The sequence below is a fragment of the Cottoperca gobio genome, chromosome 1, assembly GCF_900634415.1.
Source record: "Cottoperca gobio chromosome 1, fCotGob3.1, whole genome shotgun sequence".
NCBI lineage: Eukaryota > Metazoa > Chordata > Actinopteri > Perciformes > Bovichtidae > Cottoperca > Cottoperca gobio.
The window spans coordinates 2,623,594-2,646,312 of NC_041355.1; the positions used below are offsets into that span (position 1 = coordinate 2,623,594).

At 42.5% G+C, this 22,719-nt stretch overlaps 3 protein-coding genes across 3 annotated transcripts; all 3 read left to right on the forward strand.

Annotated features, from left to right (window-relative positions):
* Positions 1–4,626: 4,626 nt before the first annotated feature.
* LOC115006468 (gastrula zinc finger protein XlCGF71.1-like) lies at positions 4,627–5,987 on the forward strand (the record flags this gene model as incomplete). The annotated part of the gene is made up of 2 exons (XM_029428740.1): positions 4,627–5,363; positions 5,938–5,987. Coding segments are annotated over exons 1-2 (774 nt in total), but the record flags the coding sequence as incomplete, so codon positions are not given.
* Positions 5,988–6,111: 124 nt separating this feature from the next.
* LOC115006348 (gastrula zinc finger protein XlCGF17.1-like) lies at positions 6,112–7,726 on the forward strand. Its single transcript, XM_029428546.1, has one exon. It carries the CDS (start codon positions 6,126–6,128, stop codon positions 7,230–7,232), a length of 1,107 nt encoding a protein of 368 aa, XP_029284406.1. The 5' UTR covers positions 6,112–6,125; the 3' UTR covers positions 7,233–7,726.
* Positions 7,727–18,831: 11,105 nt separating this feature from the next.
* Positions 18,832–19,661, forward strand: rasd3 (RASD family member 3). The gene has a single exon (XM_029438413.1). It carries the CDS (start codon positions 18,871–18,873, stop codon positions 19,504–19,506), a length of 636 nt encoding a protein of 211 aa, XP_029294273.1. The 5' UTR covers positions 18,832–18,870; the 3' UTR covers positions 19,507–19,661.
* Positions 19,662–22,719: the final 3,058 nt, after the last annotated feature.

The following is a 22,719-nucleotide window of genomic DNA, read 5'->3' on the forward strand; positions in this document are numbered from 1 at the left end:
AGATTTCTATGGATTTCTTTACTGGACTACCCATTTCCGGGGAGGGGGGGGCAATCCACCATCCTGACTTTAGTCGACAGGTTCAGTAAGATGACACATTTCATTGCGTTAACCAAAATTCCCTCGACAAAAGAGATGGCAACCTCTGTTCAGGAGTTGGAGGCCAGTGTTCCCTCAGCCCAAGCCATGGTTCGTCGTTGTTGTCGGATGTGGAGTTGGGCAAGACAAGCTCTCCTCCACAGCTCAGCCACCTAAAAGAGGACGGCTGATAAGAGGAGAATCCCTGCGCCCAGATGTGCTCTGGGACCTAAGTTGTGGTTGTCCACCAAGTACCTTCCGTTACGGGTGGAGTCTCGCAAGTTCGCGGTTTGTGGGTCCGTTCCCTATCTCCAGGGTAATCAACCCAGTAGCGGTGAGGTTGTAATTACCACGGTCCATGTGAGTACAACCCACTTTTCATGTGTATCGAGTGAAACCTGTGAAGGAGAGCCACGTCTTCACGGTAAAGAGTCTCCTGGTGGTGAGAAGAGAGACAGTGGGTAGCTACTAAGAACATTGTGGACCATACCCTTATCCAGGATTTCCACCGCCAGCATCCTGATGTACCTGGGATGTCAGTTGCTGTCCCTAGAGGAGGGGGTACTATTATGTCTCGTCCTGTTCGTTAGATGTTTTGTGCTATTTTTGTACTTCTTGTTTAATTTTTTACTTTTTCCTAGAACACAAAATTGTACCCCTGAGCAAGGTACTTAACCCTGAATTGCTCCAGGGAGACTGTTCCTGTAGTTAGTTCACTGTAAGTCGCTCTGGATAAGAGCGTCTGCTAAATGACCTGTAATGTAATGTAATAATAATGTAATGTAGCAGATAGGTTATAAAAAATATGTATCATCGCTGATTAGATCAGTGTTAGATTATGGGTGTGTTTCTTATGGTTCCGCTCCAAAAACTTAATTAAAAAAGTTGGAGGTGGTACAAGCTCAAGGTTTGAGACTTTGTTGTGGTGCTTTCTAAACTACTCCAGTGTCTGCTCTACAGGTTGAGATTGGTGAAATGCCATTACCTATTAGACGCAAACAGTTAATGATGCATTACTGGGCAAATCTTCAAAGGCATTCTGAGATTCGACATCCAACTATAAAGATACTTCTCCCTTAAGGTAATTGTGGACACATTAGCCAAACATGCTCTGAAACATAAAGAAATCATGGACATTCCACTCAGTAAATCTGAAGCCAAAGAAATAATCAAAAGAAGCATCATTAAGGAGTGGCGACACAGTTGGGATACAGGAAACACAGGACGCCAACTTTACGCATTACGCAGGACAGCTAGAAGGAGCACTAAAGAGGAGAAAAGCTTAACAAGGCTGAGAGTAGGACATACCAGACAGTGGAAGGCCGTGCATTTCACACCTAGGCCTTCAGTGATGTCCTACCTGAATTATCCATCCATCCATCGTCTACCGCTTATCCGGGATCGGGTCACGGGGGCAACAGCTCCAGTAAGGAACCCCAATCTTCCCTTCTCCGGGCCACATCCTCCAGCTCCGACTGGGGGATCCTGAGGCGTTCCCAGGCCAGTGAGGAGATATAATCTCTCCACCGAGTACTGGGTCTTCCACGGTGTCTCCTCCCAGCTGGACGTGCCTGGAACACCTCCCTAGGGAGGCGCCCAGGTGGCATCCTTACTAGATGCGGTAAAATGACCGTAATACCGCCCCCGCTGCTCCAATTCTCCGGCCAATCTCTCGCTCCATCGTCCCCTCACTCGCGAACAAGACCCCGAGGTACTTGAACTCCTTCACTTGGGGTAATGGCTCATTCCCTACCCGGAGTAGGCAATCCACCGGTTTCCTGCTGAGAGCCATGGCCTCAGATTTAGAGGTGCTGATCCTCATCCAAACCGCTGCACACTCGGCTGCGAACCGATCCAGTGACTGTTGAAGGTCACAGACCGATGATGCCATAAGGACCACATCATCTGCAAAGAGCAGCGATGAGATCCTCAGGTCACTGAACTGCAACCCCTCTCCTCCACGACTACGCCTCGATATCCTCTCCATGAAAATCACGAACAGGATTGGTGATAAAGCGCAGCCCTGGCGAAGGCCAACATTCACTGGAAAAGAATCAAAATAACTGCCGAGTATCCGGACACAGCTCTCGCTTTGGGCGTACAGGGATTGGATGGCACTCAAAAGTGACCCCCTCACCCCATACTCCCGCAGCACCTCCCACAGTATCACCCGGGGGACCCGGTCATACGCCTTCTCCTTTCTCCTTCCTTTCCAGTACCTTGGAGTAGACTTTACCAGGGAGGCTGAGAAGTGTGATACCCCTGTAGTTGGCACACACTCTCTGGTCCCCCTTTTTAAATAGGGGAACCACCACCCCGGTCTGACTTCCAGTTACTGACTTCCATCAGGGAAATTGACGATGATCCCCCATCAGCTTCCAGCTCTGCCTCTACCATAGAGGGCGTGTAAGTCGGATTCAGGAGTTCCTCAAAGTGCTCCTTCCACCGGCAAGTCAGCAGGGTCCCACCCTTGCTGTACACAGCTTGGATGGTTCCTCGCTTCCCCCTCCTGAGATGCCGGATGGTTTTACAGAAGCACCTTGGTGCCGACCGAAAGTCCTTCTCCATAGCTTCTCCGAACTTCTCCCACACCCGCTGCTCTGCCTCTGACACGGCAGAAGCTTCCGACCTTCTAGTCCTTCAATACCCTGCAACTGTTTCCGGAGGCCTCCCGGATAACATAACCCGGAACACCATGGTGTTCGAGGGTTACCCCCCTTGAGGCACCTAAGACCTTGAGACCACAGCTCATCACCGCAGCTTCAGCAATAGAGGTTTTGAACATCGCCCACTCAGGTTCAATGCCCCCAACCTCCACAGGGATGGCTGAAAAGCTCCGCCGGAGGTGTGAGTTAAAGATCCCCAGGACAGGGGCTTCCTCCATACGTTCCCAGTTCACCCGCACTACCCGTTTGGGTTTACCAGGTCTGTCCAGAGTCTTCCCCCACCCCTTGATCCAACTCACCACCAGATGGTGATCAGTCGACAGCTCCGCCCCTCTCTTCACCCGAGTGTCCAAAACATACGGCCTCAGATCAGATGATACGATTACAATATCGATCATTGACCTTTGGCCTAGGGTGCTCTGGTACCACTTGCACTTATGAGCATCCTTATGTTCGAACATGGTGTTTGTTATGGCCATTCCATGACTAGCACAGAAGTCCAATAAACAAACGACCGTTCGGGTTTAGATCAGGGAGGCCCTTCCTCCCAATCACGCCTCTCCAGGTGTTTCCATCGTTTCCCACGTGTGCGTTGAAGTCTCCCAGCAAGACTACGGAGTCCCCTACTGGAGCCCCCTGCAAGGCTCCATTCAGGGTCTCCAAGAAGGCCAAATACTCAGAACTGCGGTTTGGGGCATAGGCACAAACAACAGTCAGAGTTTTCCCCCCATAACCCGAAGGTGTAGGGAGGCGACCCTCTCGTCCACCGGGGTAAACTCCAACGTAGCGGCGCTCAGCCGGGGGCTAGTGAGTATCCCCACCCCGGCCTGACGCCTCACACCTTGGGCAACTCCGGAGAAGAATAGAGTCCAACCTCTATCCAGGAGTACGGTTCCAGAGCCAAGACTGTACATGGAGGTAAGCCCCACCAGATCCAACTGGTAGCGATCCACCTCCCGCACTAGTTCCGGCTCCTTCCCCCACAGAGAGGTGACGTTCCACATCCCCAGAGCCAGCCTCGAGAAATCAGGACGGTTGGAGGGAAATAACTGAGTCTTAAACATATAGCCTATTGGACATTGGGTTAGGGAGACTAGTCCAATATTTGAAAGAAACTGAGCTTATCAATAGAATTTAATTTACAGTGAAGTGTATTCTTCTTTTCTTTCTTTGAGATGATGAGATGAGATGATTCTAGTCCACCCTCCAACACAGTAGGTGGCGGTAATTCATCTTAACGCTGGTACACCGGCCGTAAAACCAACGACTAAGAAGAAGAAGAAGATGAAGAAGAAGAAGCCATGCAGCGGAAGTTAACAGTACAGGCACTTCTAGCGTTAGCTCAGCTCTCTGGATGTATGAAACTAGCAGGGAGACGATGTTGTAGTCTTGGCGTGGATGAATATTTGACTTCTAGTTAAGCAACAATGTCTTCAGTTGAGGTTTTTAGAGAGTTTGTCAACGAGCGACTAAATGCTGTTGCTGAAGAAATATTCGGAGTTTTCCAAGAAGCTGTCGTCGAGTACGAGGCAGAGATCGATCGTCAGCGCAGACTGCTGGATGTCGTTTGGAAACCCGAAATAAAGTTACACAGGATAGGTGAGTAAAACGTAATAACACAAAACGGAGGAATTTGATGTATATTTAACCCAATGTGCTCGCATGTCTGCAGTAGTATCCTATTCCTTTTGTTCTCTGTCCCTCCAGAGCTCCCACAGCAACATGTCTGTAAGGAGGAGGAGGTCCTCTCTGACCAGCAGCTCTGTATTCAGGAGAGGAACTCCAGTCTGGACCAAGAGGACCCAGAGCCTCCACAGATTAAAGAGGAGCAGGAGGAACTCTGCACCAGTCAGGAGGGAGAGCAGCTTGTACTGAAGCAGGAGACTGATACCTTTATGTTGACTCCTACTGATGAGGAAAGTGACCACCAGCTCCTCTCTCACAACTCTCATGTAGCTGAGAGCCAAGATCAGAAAGGAGGCAAGCATGGAGACTCAGGCTCAACTAGAACTGCAGAGCCAAATGAACAGAATCTACACCACAAAAGCATAAGTCACAGTAACAATGTAGACAACCCTCACCTGTCAGAGATGCACTGTGATACTCACACAGGTAAACAGCCTTTAAAATGTGACACATGTGGGAAAGACTTTAAGTATAAATCATTACTAGAGAGACATCTGAGAACCCACACAGGTGAGAGGCCGTTTGCATGCAAAATATGTGAGAAAGGATTTATTAAGAAATCATCATTGAACTGTCATATAAGAACCCACACAGGTGAGAAGCTGTTTGCATGCAAAACATGTGGGAAAGCTTTCAGAAATAATAGTCACTTGACAATCCACACGAGAATCCACACAGGTGAGAAGCCATATTCTTGCAATATATGTGAGAAAGGATTTATTGAGAAATCATCATTGAACTGTCATATAAGAATCCACACAGGTGAGAAGCCGTTTGCATGCAAAACATGTGAGAAAGCTTTCAGAAAAAATAGTCACTTGACAGTCCACATGAGAACCCACAAAGGAGAGAAGCCATATTCCTGCAACACATGTGGGAAAAGATTCACTCAGAAATCAGCATTGACGTCTCATCATACAAGAATCCACACAGGTGAGAAACAATATTCAACTTCATTTATATTGCACCTTTCATACATACAGTACATTCATACATAGCGCCCAAAGTGCTTCACAGAGCAACACAGCACAGACAAGAAAAACTAAATGTATGCAACAATAAATGTAATTTTTGCATTCTGAAAATGACAACAATGAATAAATACATGTTAAATTAAATTCACTCCAATAAACAAGCACAAAAAATAAAATTATTATGAAAAAACAATTTTAAGACTTAAAAAGTAAAGAAAGAATGACACGGCACCTTAATGTTGAGAAACATTTAGAAAACATTTCCGATATGAGTCACTTGACTGTCCTCATGAGAACGCACACATGTGAAGCCTTTTACATGGAAAACATGTGGAAGAGATTTCATAATGTGGCTTGTTGGTTCACATGAGGTGTGTACAGCTTTTATAAGTTTGATAACAAACAGAGGAATGAGATTTATATATAATTCCATGTGTTTAAATATAAACTGGTATTAATTTGCTCCATTGTCTGCATTTTGTTACTTTGCCACCACAGTAGTATCTTATTCCTTTTGTTCTCTGTCCCTCCAGAGCTCCCACAGCAACATGTCTGTAAGGAGGAGGAGGTTCTCTCTGACCAGCAGCTCTGTATTCAGGAGAGGAACTCCAGTCTGGACCAAGAGGACCCAGAGCCTCCACAGATTAAAGAGGAGCAGGAGGAACTCTGCACCAGTCAGGAGGGAGAGCAGCTTGTACTGAAGCAGGAGACTGATACCTTTATGTTGACTCCTACTGATGAGGAAAGTGACCACCAGCTCCTCTCTCACAACTCTCATGTAGCTGAGAGCCAAGATCAGAAAGGAGGCAAGCATGGAGACTCAGGCTCAACTAGAACTGCAGAGCCAAATCAACAGAGTCTACATCACGAAAGCACAAGTCACAGTAACAATGTAGACAACCCTAACCTGTCAGAGATGCACTGTGAAACTCACACAGGTAAACAGCCTTTAAAATGTGACACATGTGGGAAACACTTTAAGATTAAATCAAAACTAGAGATGCATATGAGAACCCACACAGGGGAGAAGCCATATTCTTGCAAAACATGTGGAAAATCTTTTAGATTTCGTAGTAACTTGACACGCCACACGAGAACCCACACAGGTGAGAATCCACATTCTTGCAAAACATGTGGGAAAGGATTTCCTTATAAATCAGCATTGAACACTCATCTAAGAATCCACACAAATGAGAAGCCATATTCTTGCAAAACATGTGGGAAAGCTTTCAGAATTAATAGTCACCTGACAATCCACACAAGAACTCACACAGGTGAGAAGCCATATTCTTGCAAAACATGTGGGAAAAGATTTATTACGAAATCACTATTGGACTCTCATATAAGAATCCACACAGGTGAGAAGCCGTTTGCATGCAAAACATGTGGGAAAGCTTTCAGAAATAATAGTCACTTGACAATCCACACGAGAACTCACACAGGTGAGAAGCCATATTCTTGCAAAGCATGTGGGAAAAGATTTATTACGAAATCACTATTGGACTCTCATATAAGAATCCACACAGGTGAGAAGCCGTTTGCATGCAAAACATGTGGGAAAGCTTTCAGAAATAATAGTCACTTGACAATCCACACGAGAACTCACACAGGCGAGAAGCCATATTCTTGCAAAACATGTGGGAAAACATTTACTCAGAAATCAACATTGATCTATCATATAAGAACCCACACAGGTGAGAAGCCATATTATTGTAAAACATGCAAAAAGAAATTCCAGTGTAATGATACCTTGAAAGCCCACATGAGAACACACATGGGGGAAAAGCTGCATCACTGCAGCACAGAGGGTCCAGAGATTAAAGAGTAACAGGAGGAACTAAAAGGAGTTTGACACTCTTGACTTCAGGGTTACACTCTGTAATAAGTGTTGGATCACACACTATTTCTACACACTACCTCAGCAATGAGCTCACTGAGGTTATTTCTTCGTTAGAGGAAGATTGTCCGTCTATTTTGGGTTATTGGACTGCAATGGGATAGTGCTTGATCACCTGAACATACAGGTGTAAATACAGCTGTGATGGAGGACATTGCTGGTGGGTTGCTGGGCTTCAGAAGCTTGTGTGTAATGCATACTGGTACATGCAGGCAGTCATATCACACATGTTTGTTACCAAGGTAGAATGGTGCATCACATTTTACAGTTTGTAAATAATGAATGTGTGTATACATTGTCTTGAAGAGATGCTGTCAAGTAATTTCTTTCTAAATGCCGCAAACAAATTTAGATAAAAAAAAAACATTTATAACAATTAAATGTTAACTTTCATTAATATTTTCTTATTTGTTTTTACAGTTTTTAATTTTTTTGTAAATGCATTTGTCTGAAGATAATGGTATGTGTTGTATTTCATGCCAAGTAATTACAATAAATGAATTGACTTCCCTTAAAGATCTTCTTTATATCTCTAATTTCTTTTTCAGTTCTCTTGTATTTCAGTTATTTTATACATAGAAATACACAATCAAAGAAGTTACAACTACACGGGCCATGTAAGTACTGGCTGCATATTTATGTACAGAGAAATGAGCTAAAATGGTAATTCAGCTTCACCAGCAACAGCAGGCTGATGGACCAGTATCATTAATGGGAACTAGCTGGTAGACCAGCACCGCTGGTTTAGAGAGGCTTTCTAGCCCTCTCAGAGCGTACATTGATTTAATACTTTTTATTATTTAGTAATTTCCAGTGTAGTCTCTGGAATCTCCGCCCTCTGTGGTGCAAAATGGTGTTGGATTATATTTATATCAAAGTGGCTCTCATCAACGCAAGATCCATATCCAATAAGACTTTTATCCTCTTGCTTATTTCTTACTGGTGACAGAATTCTGGCTTAACGCTGGTGATCTTGCTCCACTTGTTGAACTCTTTTCCAATGATTGTAACTTTTTCAGAACTCTTAGACCCTCCAGCCGCAGCGGGGGTCTAGCCGCTGTGTTTAAGAAACATTTTAGCTGCCGCATACTGAACGCTGATCATTTCCCAAGCTTCGAGGTGCAATTAATTAAAGCAGGTTGGGTCAATCCCCTCTTAATTCCTCTTTGTGTATCGTCCCCCAAAAATACATAAGACTTTGACACTCAATTTGCGGACTTCCTCTTAAACACTATGCACAACTTTGATCGACTTCTGATTCTTAGATATTTTAATATTCATGTCTGTTGTCCTGCTAAGCCTCTTGTAAGTGAATTTATTTATCTGGTTGAGTCTTTAAATCTTGCTCTGCTTTCCACCGGACCTACTCACATCCTAGGCCCTCAGTTGACTTAGTGTTTGCGTCTGGTTTTCTGATCTGCAATATTGAAATATTTGATGCTTGTCTGTCAGATCATTGTGCTGTTATAATTGATACATTATATTATCCATCCATCATCTACCGCTTCCAGCCTTCATGACCATAGGTGAGAGTAGGAACGAAGATCGACCGGTAGATTGAGAGCTTTGCCTTCTGGCTCAGCTCTCTTTTCGTCACAACGGTGCGGTAAAGTGACTGTAGTACCACCCCCGCTGCTCCGATTCTCCGGCCAATTTCTCGTTCCATCGTCCCCTCACTTGCAAACAAGACCCCGAGGTACTTGAACTCCTTCACTTGGGGTAAAGGCTCATTCCCTACCCGGAGTAGGCAATCCACCGGTTTCCTGCTGAGAGCCATGGCCTCAGATTTTGAGGTGCTGATCCTCATCCCAACCGCTTCACACTCGGCTGCGAACCGATCCAGTGACTGTTGAAGGTCACAGACCGATGATGCCATAAGGACCACATCATCTGCAAAGAGCAGCGATGAGATCCTCAGGCTACCGAACTGCAACCCCTCTCCTCCACGACTACGCCTCGATATCCTCTCCATGAAAATCACCAACAGGATTGGTGATAAAGCGCAGCCCTGGCGGAGGGCAACATTCACTGGGAACGAGTCCGACTTACTGCAGAGTATCCGGACACAACTCTTGCTTTGGGCGTACAGGGATTGGATGGCTCATCACCGCAGCTTCAGCAATAGAGGTTTTGAACATCGCCCACTCAGGTTCAATGCCCCCAACGTCCACAGGGATGTCTGAAAAGCTCCGCCGGAGGTGTGAGTTGAAGATCCCCAGGACAGGAGCTTCCTCCAGACGTTTCCAGTTCACCCGCACTACCAGTTTGGGTTTACCAGGTCTGTCCAGAGTCTTCCCCCACCCCTTGATCCAACTCACCACCAGATGGTGATCAGTCGACAGCTCCGCCCCTCTCTTCACCCGAGTGTCCAAAACATGCGCTGAAAAAGCTGAAACTGGACCTCTTCGTGATGAAGTCTGACTACACAGGGAGGTGGTACCCATAGGGACACTTGCCTCAACATCAGTGAAGATGATTCACAAACACTCAGTTCCCCCGGAGTGGAAGCTGGCATTAAGGCAGTATGGTCAATATCCAAAGTTGGATGGGGCAATACTGTACAAGATACATCAGGTTCACTGAATAGAAATTGAATAGAAATTTAACAATTTGCTCAAAGGAGTAAGAGGAGTGACATGTAAGAAAGCAAATGATTGTAATCCATTATTCCTCACCATCATTTCATCGTATCCTAGAGATTAGAGAGTGTTTGTTTTAGTAGCTGAGGTTTTAGGAGCAGGTCTACAAGGACATTTAGGATAAAGGTTGAGGACAAGAAAACTGCAATCTCAGAGCAGAGTCAAAGATTCAAAGGAATTAGAAGTTTCTACAGGTAGACATAGAGTATACATAGAGAAGAATATGTGGCCTGACTGGAAGTTGCAGCTCAGTAAAGATATTGAATAGTATTGTGTGCGCACCAGCCAGGCCCCTCCTTGCTTTAAAGCCTAGTTGGAGTGGAAATGTCTGTTAACAATTACATTACATTACATTAGGTCATTTAGCAGACACTCTTATCCATAGTGACTTACATTGAACTAACTACAGGGTCAGGGGTACAATGGTGGCAGCCTGGTTTTGAACTCCCAACCTTCTAGTGTTTTGTTTGGAAGGTGTGCCACTAGGCCATCACTACCCTGTCGCTGTTGTCGGAACGGAACCACCCAGTTCAATTAGCAAATATCTCCATAAGAGATATTCAGCTCACAAGACAGAAATATGTGCATTGGTGACACTGGTCGAGCGTTTCTATGTTTTACCCATAACAGATGAAACTTTTGCAAGCTTTAACTCAGTTGAAGAGAAGCACAGCGCCTGGGAGGAGCTTCAGCTATGCCATAGGAGCAGCCCAGAGGAGTGCCAGATGAGTTCAAGGCAAAAGTCAAATTGGAGCAGGTTTTGAATCATTGTTTTTTCTGGTTGGTAACTACCAACAAGAATGTGGATTAGATTAATTACATTTATTGTATTTAACAGAGATTTATTAATTAATACAAGGGATACAGTTTAGGGACAAGCTGAACAATAAGCAGCCACTAGTGTTGACATAAAAGGAACCGCACTAAGCTGGTTCAAGTCCTATTTATCTGAGCGATCTCAATTTGTATGTGTTAATGATAAATCCTCCATGACAGCCAAAGTCAGTCTTGGAGTTCCGCAGGGTTCTGTACTTGGACCGATTCTATTCACCTTATATATGCTTCCTTTGGGCAATATTATAAGGAACCCCTCTATAAACTTTCATTGTTATGCGGATGATACCCAATTATATCTATCAATTAAACCAGACGAAACCAATCAATTGGCTAAACTTCAAGCATGCCTTAAGGACATAACATTTTTGGATGTCTAGCAACATTTTGATGTTAAACACAGACAAACTGAAGTTATTATACTTGGCCCTAAAGGCCTCCGAAACGCATTTTCTAATGACATAGAAGCTCTGGATATTACTCCTGTATTAGCTGCTCTGCACTGGCTCCCGGTAAAATACAGAATAGAATTCAAAATCCTTCTCCTGACTTACAAAGCAATTAATGGTCAGGCTACAGCATATCTTAAAGATCTCATAGTACCTTATAAACCAATTAGAGCAGTGGTTCTTAACCTTATTGGAGGTACTGAACCCTGCAATTTTCATCAGTGTATTCACCGAACCCTTCGTAATTGGAAAAATAAAATATGATTTCTTCAAAACATAGGCATATATTTTTATTAGTGCACAAAATGAACCATGCATCAACTGCACACAAAATCACTGTGTTCAAAGTACAAAACCAACAAAACATGAATTTCACACAAAAACATAACTCAATGAATATTTACTGCAAATCAATGTAACTTTTGCTGTTGCCTTTCAGATACAAGTTCAGAAATGCGCGGCTTCACCTTGGCAAGTGCCACTCTCATATCATTTTTGCAACAAAGTCTGTTCCTTTTCTTAGTTTTCATGTCTACCATCCTCGAAAAGGATTGCTCGCAAAGATATCTCAAGGGCTTTCTTAGCAATAAGAGGGTATGGTACGATTTGGTGACACCAAAACGTTGAGAGTGTTGTTGTTCTGAAGAGTTGCTGTTGAAGCTGGCTCTGCTGAAGTTCAATGATTTCGTCGAGGTATTCATCGTTGACATCTGCTGTCGCAACACTAAACGTGAACGTCTGTCTCACCCATGCTGGATATGACTCTCTGTTGGGGAAGTATCCGTCGAGAGACTTTGCGAGCTCATCTAAGTGCATGGCAATTGCTTGCTTCAGCTCCACAGGTACAGAAATGTCTTCGATCTTACTTACACAGTCGTCCAGCAGGGGAAAGTTTGCAAAGTTATCATTCTCTGTTCGTTGTTTCCATAAAGGTAGCTTTTTTTTAAACGCCTTCAGGTTTTCTTCCGCTTCGATGATGTTCACTCCACCGCCCTGCATATGTCGATTGAGATGATTGAGAGCATCGAAAATATCGGCCATGTACGCCAAAATGAGAATGAACTCAGAATTTTCGAAGCAATCTGCGTGACAATGTTGGTACTCTCGCAAAAACAGGGCTAATTCCACACGCATTGGTAAAAACACGATTCAGCACCTTTCCCCAGGATTAACCACCGAATATTAGAATGGTACAGAAGTACCTCGAATTCAGAGCCCATTTCCTTACACAGCTCTTTGAAGATGCGGTGCTTCATAGCACTATTTCACACTTGTTCACACATTCAACTACAATTTTTAATACTTCTGCCAGTTTTGGAGGCAAACCTTTTGTTGCCAACGCATGCCTGTACAGAATACAGTGCGTAACAATGATGTGTGGTGCATCGTATTTCACCAGCGCTCCAAAACCAGAGTGTCGTCTCAGCATGGCTGGAGCTCCGTCCGAACAAACTGCAGAAACCATATTCCATGAAAGATCGTTGTCTCTGAAGAAGTCATCCACGAGTTTCTTCACATCGACTGCCTTGGTTGTTGTTGTAAGAGGCTTAAAAAAAAAAATCTTCCTTTATCACGTCGTCTTTCACATAGCGCACGAATACAACAAGCTGGCTTAGATTGGAAACGTCGTGGTCTCGTCGAGTTGGAGGCTGAATTTTGCTGGGCTTGAAATCAGATCTGCAACTACTTGAGCCAAGATGTCATTGCTCATGTCGTCTAGTTTCCAAACGTTGGGGTCGACATCGCTCCATTTATAATAATGTGTTGCATTTTTTACTTTTTTGCACTTTGAAATTCTCTCCTCTCCTTTCCTCCGCTCTGTCTCTGACTGGAGGTGTTCACGAAATGGAGAGAATGTGAGTAGACACGGAAACGTGCACATAAATTACATAAATAAAATAAGCATTTATTGTTGTTTATTTAATAAAAGAGCACCTGTTCAATGTGAAAAGTGACTTGTGATTTGGCGCTATATACAGCTGTAAAAAACTGAATTTCAGGACTTACTGTTGGGGGGGCAGCGCCTCAGACTTGTTCCTTTGTGCTCGTTTATCGTTGGAACTCTTAAGAGTGCAAATTGTTTGGCAGTTCTGAGACTGCTGTGTTTAACACCAATTAAAGTTTGAATGTCTGACCCGTTTCTGAGTGGCTGCAGTCTATGACACAGATTAAAGTTTGAATCTCAAACTTTAATCTGTTGCATTTGTTTAACACTCCTGAATAAAATGTCTTTGTTTGCTCCCTGGGTACATGGTGTATCAGGGCAATTGAAGGTAACAACAACAACAACAAGAAAACATTTTTAAAATGATATATTTATTATTATTTAGAAATGTTATTATGTAACTTCAATCTTGGAGAATTTGTTTTTATAATAACATAATGTAGCAGCCTAATAATAAGAAAAATATTATAAGAATTGAAATACTAAATTAATATAATCAATATGTAATATAAATAATAAATACTAAAAATAATAATCAGAATAAAACAAACAGAATAATAATCAACATTAAAATTCAGGGGAGACAATTAGGCTACATTTTTTTTGATGGGGGGCGGTAAGGGACCTGGATAATGGATAGGGTAGAGAACCACTGTCTTACACAGTCATTCTAATGTGTGCAAAACGCTACATGTGAATCACAGATACAGAGACAAACCAAAAAGCATCCTTCACTCCGCTGCAGGTTCTCTGCATGTTGCCATGGTAACAGGTGATGGCAGGGAGGATGAATAATTGGACATGTAACCAACACACATAGATCAATAACCCTATTAAACCTTGTAAGTCAAAACCTACACAAATCGTTTCGGACGCACTTCAGACACTAAAGAAAGAATTAATAAAAACCGACAGACGTGCGATAAATGAATTGGAGCCTCAACGGTGCTCATGTTAATATAATGCCACGTCCTTTTCAGTTAATGTGTGTTTGTGTGCTGTGTGTGCAAAATATCTGTAAGAGAAAACATGTGTCAGGGTCTTGACAAATCTGCCTGCCAGATAAAGCTAATGTGTCACTTGAGTGGAAGAAGGGAGGAATAATAAGCAGAGGGGAAGACAAAGCAGGAAATGAAGGAGGTGGAGGTGAAAAGAGCAGATGTGCAGAGAAGAGGTTATTGCTAACCATGAGAAGTATGACACATTTTATTTCCCTGCATGTATGCATGCAAGAGGAGAGTCAGCCAGCATTATAAGTCTCACAGCTTTAAGAGAGAAAGATTGGGAGTGTATTCAATCTTTGATGTTCATGGAGAATATTGTGGCTGTCCAGTGAAAATCATGTATGAATCTACAGAAGAGACATAAAGGGGGGAACACATTGAAGCTTTGAAGAAGAAAAAAAAGGTTAATGTAGGCTAGTGGGCCAGTTCGGCACCATGGAAACAACCAAAACCATGGAGCGCACACACACATGGGAGAGGTTCATTTTACTGCATCTTTTTACTTTTTCAACCTTCAATTTGTTTCCCCTCCATGTCCCTTCCCGGGCTCCGTACGAATCTCCAAATTAGGTGCTTTTGTATTTGTCAGTAAAACTGAAGGATTAAACATTGCTTTATGAATCATTCTTCTTAGTACGTTATAAACCATTTAATAAGACGAGAGACTGCAGCCATGCTAGCTGCTCTGCGAGGCTGTACTGAGCTAAAAGCATTCTAACATGCTCACAATGACAACGCTTACATGCTGATGTTTACCATGTACAACTGAATTTAAGCTTTTTATTATAATTTTTTTAAACAAAAAATTACATTTTGGTCATTACACAAATTGTGTAGTTTCTTTTTTTCTTTTTACAGTTATAACACTAGAATTTTCTAGCGTATACTTAGAATAGATATCTTTATTGTCCGTGTAATAATTTGCCTTTGGCTTCACAGACACATACACTTAAAAGCTTCCTCTGGCATGGGTTAAAGTTAAAATACATGCCATAGAAAATAAATATATAAGTAATAAGTGGGCCAAACAGTTGGGATAAAAGTGCTTAAATAATAAGAATTAATAAATTAGATCTCATACTTAACTGTCCTAACCCTACTGCCATGTAATGTTGGCCTAATGAATCTACCGCTGCCATCTAGAGTGGATGATGTGAAGATGATTTTCATTTCACTGTGGCCAGAAGTATGTGGACACCTCTGTTTTTCATGGTTTAGGTGAATTCCAGTTAATGGAATTGTTATTGTCACAGCATGCAATTATATTTAAGTGTGCTTCCAACTTTATGGAACTTGTCATTTTGTTTTGTGAATCCCCTCTTCTGTTTCAACATAGAAAAGCCAGCAGACATTGTTTTTTATACAAATCCCTGCAGACATATTCCAAAATCTTGTGGAACGCCTGAAAAAAGACGAGAGGGGCTGTTAAAGCAGCAGATTAATGTCCATAGTTGTGGAATAAGATGATCAACAATCACATGTGAGTGGAATATTAAGATCCCCCCAGTTGCGGACAGTAACTGAGTACATTTACTGAAGTACTTGGTAATATTTGAGTATTTCCATTTTCCTGCTTCACTACAATTCAGAGGCAAATTTTGACTTGGGAACCGGAGGGTTGCCGGTTCAAGTCCCCGAACGGATCAAGTATGAAGTGTGGACTGGTGGACTAGCTGTATAGTAGCTGCTTACTCCTTCTAATACTAGGATGGGTTAAATGCAGAGTCTAAATTCTAGTAATGGCGAGATAAAGCTTCATAAAGCATTGAAGCTTTCCATCCAATTGGTTTGCTCATGGGCCGAAGCTTCATGGTGTTTCATTTGCTCTACTGCGCCATCAAGTGGACAATAAATGTAAAACCGGCGAAGTGGAAGGCTGCAGTGGATTTAAAGTATCTTTGCCCTGAAGATTCTTTGACGCACACATCTAAGACTGAATATAATGTTCTATTTAAAAATAAGATTGATGTTGTTACGTGTTATTGAGAAGAGAGTGCCTGGAAAAAAATGTGGGCGTTTTACACCTTAAATGATAGTGCAGTTTAAGATTGGACAGAGAGAAGGGGAATGACATGCAGCAAATAGCAGACGGTCTGTTTCGAACCCCGGGCCACTGCAGCAAGCATTTGAATGTGGGTCGCCTGCTCTACGAGCTGCGCCACCAGGGATGTGTAATGTACACGTTGGATGTACATTATCTTTTCAACAGATTTAGATTTGGTATCTTTACTTGCTCACAAGGAAGATGATGCTGGCGTGCATAACAGTTGTTTCGCTAGTTGGCTGGCTCCATAATGATCCAATACAAACGCAAAATCCTCCATTTCCATTGATTAAGTCTGATTAAGACTTGAAATTAAGTCTCTTTGAAGATTTTGAATAATAAAACAGAATATAATATATAAACACATCATTTATCATGTATTATTATAGATTAAGATACACTTTTTTTGATCCCTTGGTGAACCTCACAAGCTTACCAGCAGTATATAGTAAAACAAATGAAATAGCTCCAACTTTACCATTAATGCATCAATAATTCTGCATAATGAGTACTTTTACTGCTTGTACTTTAAGTATATTTTGATGCTAATACTTTTTAACGTTAACTTTAAGTACAATTACAATATTTGAATGCACAAGTTTTAATTGTAACAGAGTATTTATACACTGTAGTATTACTACCTTTACTTGAGTAAAAGCTCTGAGTACGTCCTCCACCTCTAGGTGCCCCAATACTTTGACCTTCTTCTTTTCTTGCGCATTTGCCTACACAGAAACACATGCATGACCGGTGGTTGCTTTGCAAAAATGCCACAAATGCATCAATTCATGCCAAAGTACACCAAAATGCCACAAACAGTGAACAGGTCCATATCAAAGGATGCCTGATGGGTTGCATTCAGTGAAAGTGCCGTCGCAGCCAGTGGCTCAGGTTAGTTTGTCGGCAGGTTTGTTCTATTTAGTTTGCTCCTGTCTTATTTGCTCCCTTATATTAAACAGGAACTACTGACCTTCTTCAAGGGTAGATAAGGGAACAAACTAATGCACAATCCCAAATGCACGCACACATTGGCAGATTATCACAGTATCTGTTTACCCACCGATAGCCATGTCCAGCCAGACAGTGTGAGTCAGCAGGAGACATATAGGGAGAGTTTTGTTCTGTATCTTGTGATAATAATGATACGCTTCAGAAGAAAACAATGAGGAGGTTATCTAAAGCCCTGTTGATGGCCTCATACAAATCTGACTGGTACTTCGCAATCCCGCTCTTGCTGCCCATCTGCTGTGCTATCAACCTGTTTGACTACGCCACTAAAGTGCTTCTCAAGAAATCCACGTAGGTGTGGTCAACTCAGGCGGTAATCATCTAAGACTTATTGAAATTTCAGAACAAAACCAAAACTTCAACATACTCACACTTAAATAAACTTAAAAGTGTGCACCACACGTGTACAATATGTGTGTATCATTACAGAAAAAACCTTCCATGACTCACGGGTGTAAATATGACTGCACGTGTCTGTATCTTGGTTGTGTGTGCATGAATGATCATCTCTTTATGACTGCCAGACTGTGAGTTCCTAGGAACAATAACAAAACCATGTGGGGGAAAAAACAATATGAGCCAAAGGTATGGTTTACTAGGTATAATCTAAGACATTTAAAGTCATCTTGTGATGAGGAGTCTGACTGGTGACACATGCTGAGGTCTGATAATACAAAGCAAGGCTGAAAACGACTTGTGCATACAACAAAATACTAAGTATGTTTACACAAGTACAATTTTAAGGAAAATAGTGTTTTTTCTAATCCATTATATTCAACATTGTTTTGGAAACTTATACATGATTTTATTTATAACCTTGTTGTTTTAGCCTGTTGTTGTACCAGTGTTGTAAGGCCAAGTCGCTCATGAAAAAGAGATTTTGGATAAATAAAGAAAAAAGAAAAATCTGCAGAATTACAAAATTACTACTGCAGATTAAAGTTGTACATGTGCTTTATGGATTAAACTACTTTTATTAGAATGATCTGCACCATGTCAGATGCAACACTAAACACTGTTTACACAGTAATGCATCAATAATACATATTGCAATATGTATATAACACTGACTGCTGCTAAGTGAGAGCTGTTACTTTAAGGCTATAAGTTTTCTTTCATCTTTCACCACTGAGTAGGCTATGATGAAATTATTTGTTAAACAAATATCCATATATGACCCCAGGTATGAATGCCTATTATCCTCAGCACATTATTAACAATATGGTGCGGAAATATGACGATGTTTACTTTTTCATATAATTTCCAAGTTTCTATGGAAGCTGTAGTTGCAGTTCCATGACTCATGCGCTGTAAACAACAGCACGTGCTTGTGTTGCCATGTGTAAGTACCTCTAATTTGACAGGTGACTGTTGACATAGAAGTAAGACAAATGCATTTAGGAGAGAGAGAGAGAGAGAGAGAGAGAGAGAGAGAGAGAGAGAGAGAGAGAGAGAGAGAGAGAGAGAGAGAGAGAGAGAGAGAGCCTATTGGTGGAGAGCAGTGGTGATCACCCTATAAATACCCAGAACAGTTTAAAGAGGAGACCAGAGAGTCACCGCTGGTCTCAGGGTTCAACTATCCGCCGGTAGTCACCTGTTCTCGGGAGGGACCGCTGCTCGCTCCGGTTCACACACATCACTTCAGCATGTCTCTGTCGGGGCGTCCCAACACGGTCCGGCTGGTGTTCCTCGGGGCAGCAGGGGTCGGTAAGAGTGCGCTCATCCACCGTTTCCTCCACGACCGCTTCGAGCACAAGTACACGCGCACAGTCGAGGAGCTTCACGCGCTGGAGTACGACACTGCAGGGTCCGGGAAGATGCGCCTGGAGATCTTGGACACGAGCGGTAGCTACTCCTTCCCGGCTATGCGCGAGCTCAGCATCCGACACAGTGATGCATTCGCCCTCGTGTACGCGGTGGACGACCCCGGGTCCCTCGAGGAGGTGCGGCGGCTCCGCGACGAGATTCTGGAGCTGCGGGGAGACAAGAGCGCGCCCATCACCGTAGTTGGCAGCAAGGCAGATCTGAGCGACACTGAGGGTCGCGTGCTGCTGGCAGCTAGTGTCATGGCCACAGTGGAGGATGAGTGGGACGCCAACTTTGTGGAGGCGTCTGCGCGCACCGGTGGAAACACGGTGGGAGTGTTCCGCGCGCTGCTGCAACAGGTGAACCTGCCGCACCGGCTGAGCCCTGCGGTGTTGAGGCGCAGAGACACGGCGCCCAGTCCAGCAGTCAAGAAAAGACCACCACTGAAGAAGCACAACAGCTGTGTCCTGTCATAGCGACACTTTCTCTGGTTGACGATGGACTCTGACTGCAGCTGGACTGCTCGTGCTCAGGTGTTGCTGGTCATCACAGTTGGAAGGTCCCCCGTGCACTACCAGAAACTTTACCCTCTCTGAAAGTCTCGACAGTAGTCATTACGGGACCCCTGATATGTTATGCACTTTATACGTGTTAAATATTCACATGTTTGTGTACACTTTCTATCTTGTGTGAATAAAATATTTGTTGTGATGTTTGTCTGCTGTTTCGTACATTTTCAATCCAGTGGATTGAATCCACTACACCTCAATCTTAAACTGAGTTGACGTCGTCTAATGAATGAACATGGAGAGTGTGAGTATTTAGGAAGGCTATTTTACAATTTGGACAGACATTTTTAATTTTTTGGAAGTGTTCTCTAAATTCTGAAGACATTTTTGGTCAAACCGTTTTGCTGAAAAGGGAGTTTTTCTTAGGCTCTATATTTAATCTTTGGGCACATGGTTATGTTTGACATAAGTAGTGCCCAAAGATTAAATAAAGATAAGAAAATGTCTATCTCAGAAACAACAAGGAGCACAATCAAGTGTTTGTTATCTATGGACTCAAGTTTAAAATCAAAGCTATGCACACATGTGCACAATGTCAGAATTGTCCTCATTATTCCAAAATCCTGACTTAGACTATTGAAAAAGTGTGATTTTTAATATGTCCATACCAGATTTCAAGACTTTGGATTGATCAGATCATATACTAGAGTCTTTGGGCACAAATGGGTTAAATTAAATGTACACATACCACAGTGTAAAAGTACTCCATAACAAGTCAAACTTCTCTATTAGAATTTTACACATATTTATAGTATTAGCAGGAAAATATACTGTCAAAGTATCATAAGCAAACGTGAATGCAGAACGACCCTTGTCAGAGTGCTATATGGGCTATATTTTGATTATAATTATGGATACATTACTGTACAGCTTTTTATATTGTAGCTGGTTGAAGTGAAGCTCATTTTACCTGCTTAATATAACAACATTGCATCGAATTTTATCATATGTAAAACCTTAATCTTCAGAGTAACTTACTCCATTAAAATATTTCAAAACATTTGAATGTCAATAAATAAATATCCACGCCAGCTTCTGTTGTTTATTATATAATATATTTATATATATATATAATATTTAGATCAGTTAGTGCTTCATAAATAAAAATAGCTTCACTTTTTGCATGAAGCCACACACACACACACACACACACACACACACACACACACACACACACACACACACACACACACACACACACACACACACACTGTCAAGTGGAACAAAGGGGATAAACAAGCCCATGAATGGTGATCTTTTCATTCTTCCGCCCTTTCCTCATTCACTTATTCTCCTCTTATCTTCCTACTTATCGCAGACTGAAAACAAATACAACTCTGGTGGGCACGAAAACATCAATAAGGAAAAAGATATTATTAGCGTTGCTGATGCAAATGCTGCTTTTTTGTTTAAATCCATTCATTTTGACATGGCAAGGATGTAGCTGCTAGATTACGCGTTAAAAATATCATATTGCTATCCTTCACCAAATTGAATGACGTAAATGAGAATAGGAGTCTGGTACTGTGTAAGTGCTGCAGTAAAGTAGTCGAATAAGATCAAATTTAAGTGACTTTATTTGCCATTTGCACAGGTACAGAATATAAGCACATGGAGTTTCTGCAGTTTCTGCAGAATATATATATATTTTATGTCACACATTAGCCTAAGTAATACAATAAGAAATCAAATTAAAGAAAAATATAAAAATAGTACAATTATATAAAATATATACAGTACATAACATGTATTAACGCCTATCTGTTTCATCTTGGACTTACATAACCATTTATTCGTCTAGAACTGCACAGCTTTTGTTATGATCTTGGTTTCTGTTTCCTGTTTTATTTTGAAATGTTCCCTTCCCCTTGTGTCATGTCTGGTATTACTTCCTGCCCTTGTGTTTTCTGCCTTTCTCCCCAGGTGTGTCTCGTTCCCTTCATTAGTTTCCTCCTGTGTATTTGCCATTCTCTCCCAGCTGTGTCTCGTTCCCTCGTTTAGTGTCTGTGTGTATATATCCCTGTCTGTCCCAGTGTTCCTTGTGAGTTCGTCATCTAAGTGTCACCCCTGTTGTTGGTTGCTCCTCGTGCTCCTCGTGCTCCTCGTGCTCCTCGTGCTCCTCGTGCTCCTCGTGCTCCTCGTGCTCCTCGTTTTATTTGTTACTTTGTATTTTTACTAGCTTTTTATAAAAATAAAGCTCTCTTTTTGTTAGAACCTTGTCCAGTGTACTGCATTTGGGTCCTCACCGTGACAGTACGAACTCACCAAGGATGGACCCAGCAGTGCTTGATGACGAGGATTATTTTTATGTGTATATCTCATTAATATGTCTTTTGCGTCAATGGAAGGAAGCCGCCTGTAGAAAGGACCAACAGGCCCGTGGGGAGGTGGCTGAAAGGCCTTGGTTGAGGAGTCTTCTGTCTGAGGAGATCAGGGATTTCCTCAACCTCGCAGATCGTTCTGCCTTCCAGTCAACTCGCCAGCTCACCGTTACTCCTGCTCCAGCACCAGACCCATTTTTGGGTACCTGCCTAGCCTGGGAAGGACCTCTGTGTGCGCAAAAGGCTTCTAGGTCCCTGAGGAGGAGATTTGGCCTGTTTTATTTTGAAATGCTTCCTTCCCCTTGTGTCATGTCTGGTATTACTTCCTGCCCTTGTGTTTTCTGCCTTTCTCCCAGGTGTGTCTCATTCCCTCGTGTGTGTGTGTGTGTGTGTATATCCCTGTCTGTCCCAGTGTTCCTTGTGAGTTCGTCATCTAAGTGTCACCCCTGTTGTTGGTGGCTCCTCGTGCTCTGCGCCTCGTGTCTTCAGTTTTATTTGTTACTTTGACATTTTTACTAGCTTTTTATAAAATAAAGCTCTTTTTGTTAGAACCTTGTCCAGTGTACTGCATTTGGGTCCTCACCGTGACAGCTTTTATAGATATATTGTTCATATTTCCGGTACACATTTTCTATTATATATTTGTTATTTGCTCTTATTTTCCATTTTAACTTCTCGTACTGTGTGTATTTATGCACCAATACAGCAAAGCAAATTCCTTGTATGTGAAAACCTAGTTGGCAATAAACCGAATTCTGATTGTGAAGCTTTTTGTCTGAACACCCTGTTTGGTAGTTTA

What these genes read in the sequence shown, in the direction of transcription:
- LOC115006348 (XM_029428546.1), top strand. Translation starts at nt 6,126, where the DNA reads ATGTTGACTCCTACTGATGAGGAAAGTGACCACCAGCTCCTCTCTCAC.
- rasd3 (XM_029438413.1), top strand. Translation starts at nt 18,871, where the DNA reads ATGTCTCTGTCGGGGCGTCCCAACACGGTCCGGCTGGTGTTCCTCGGG.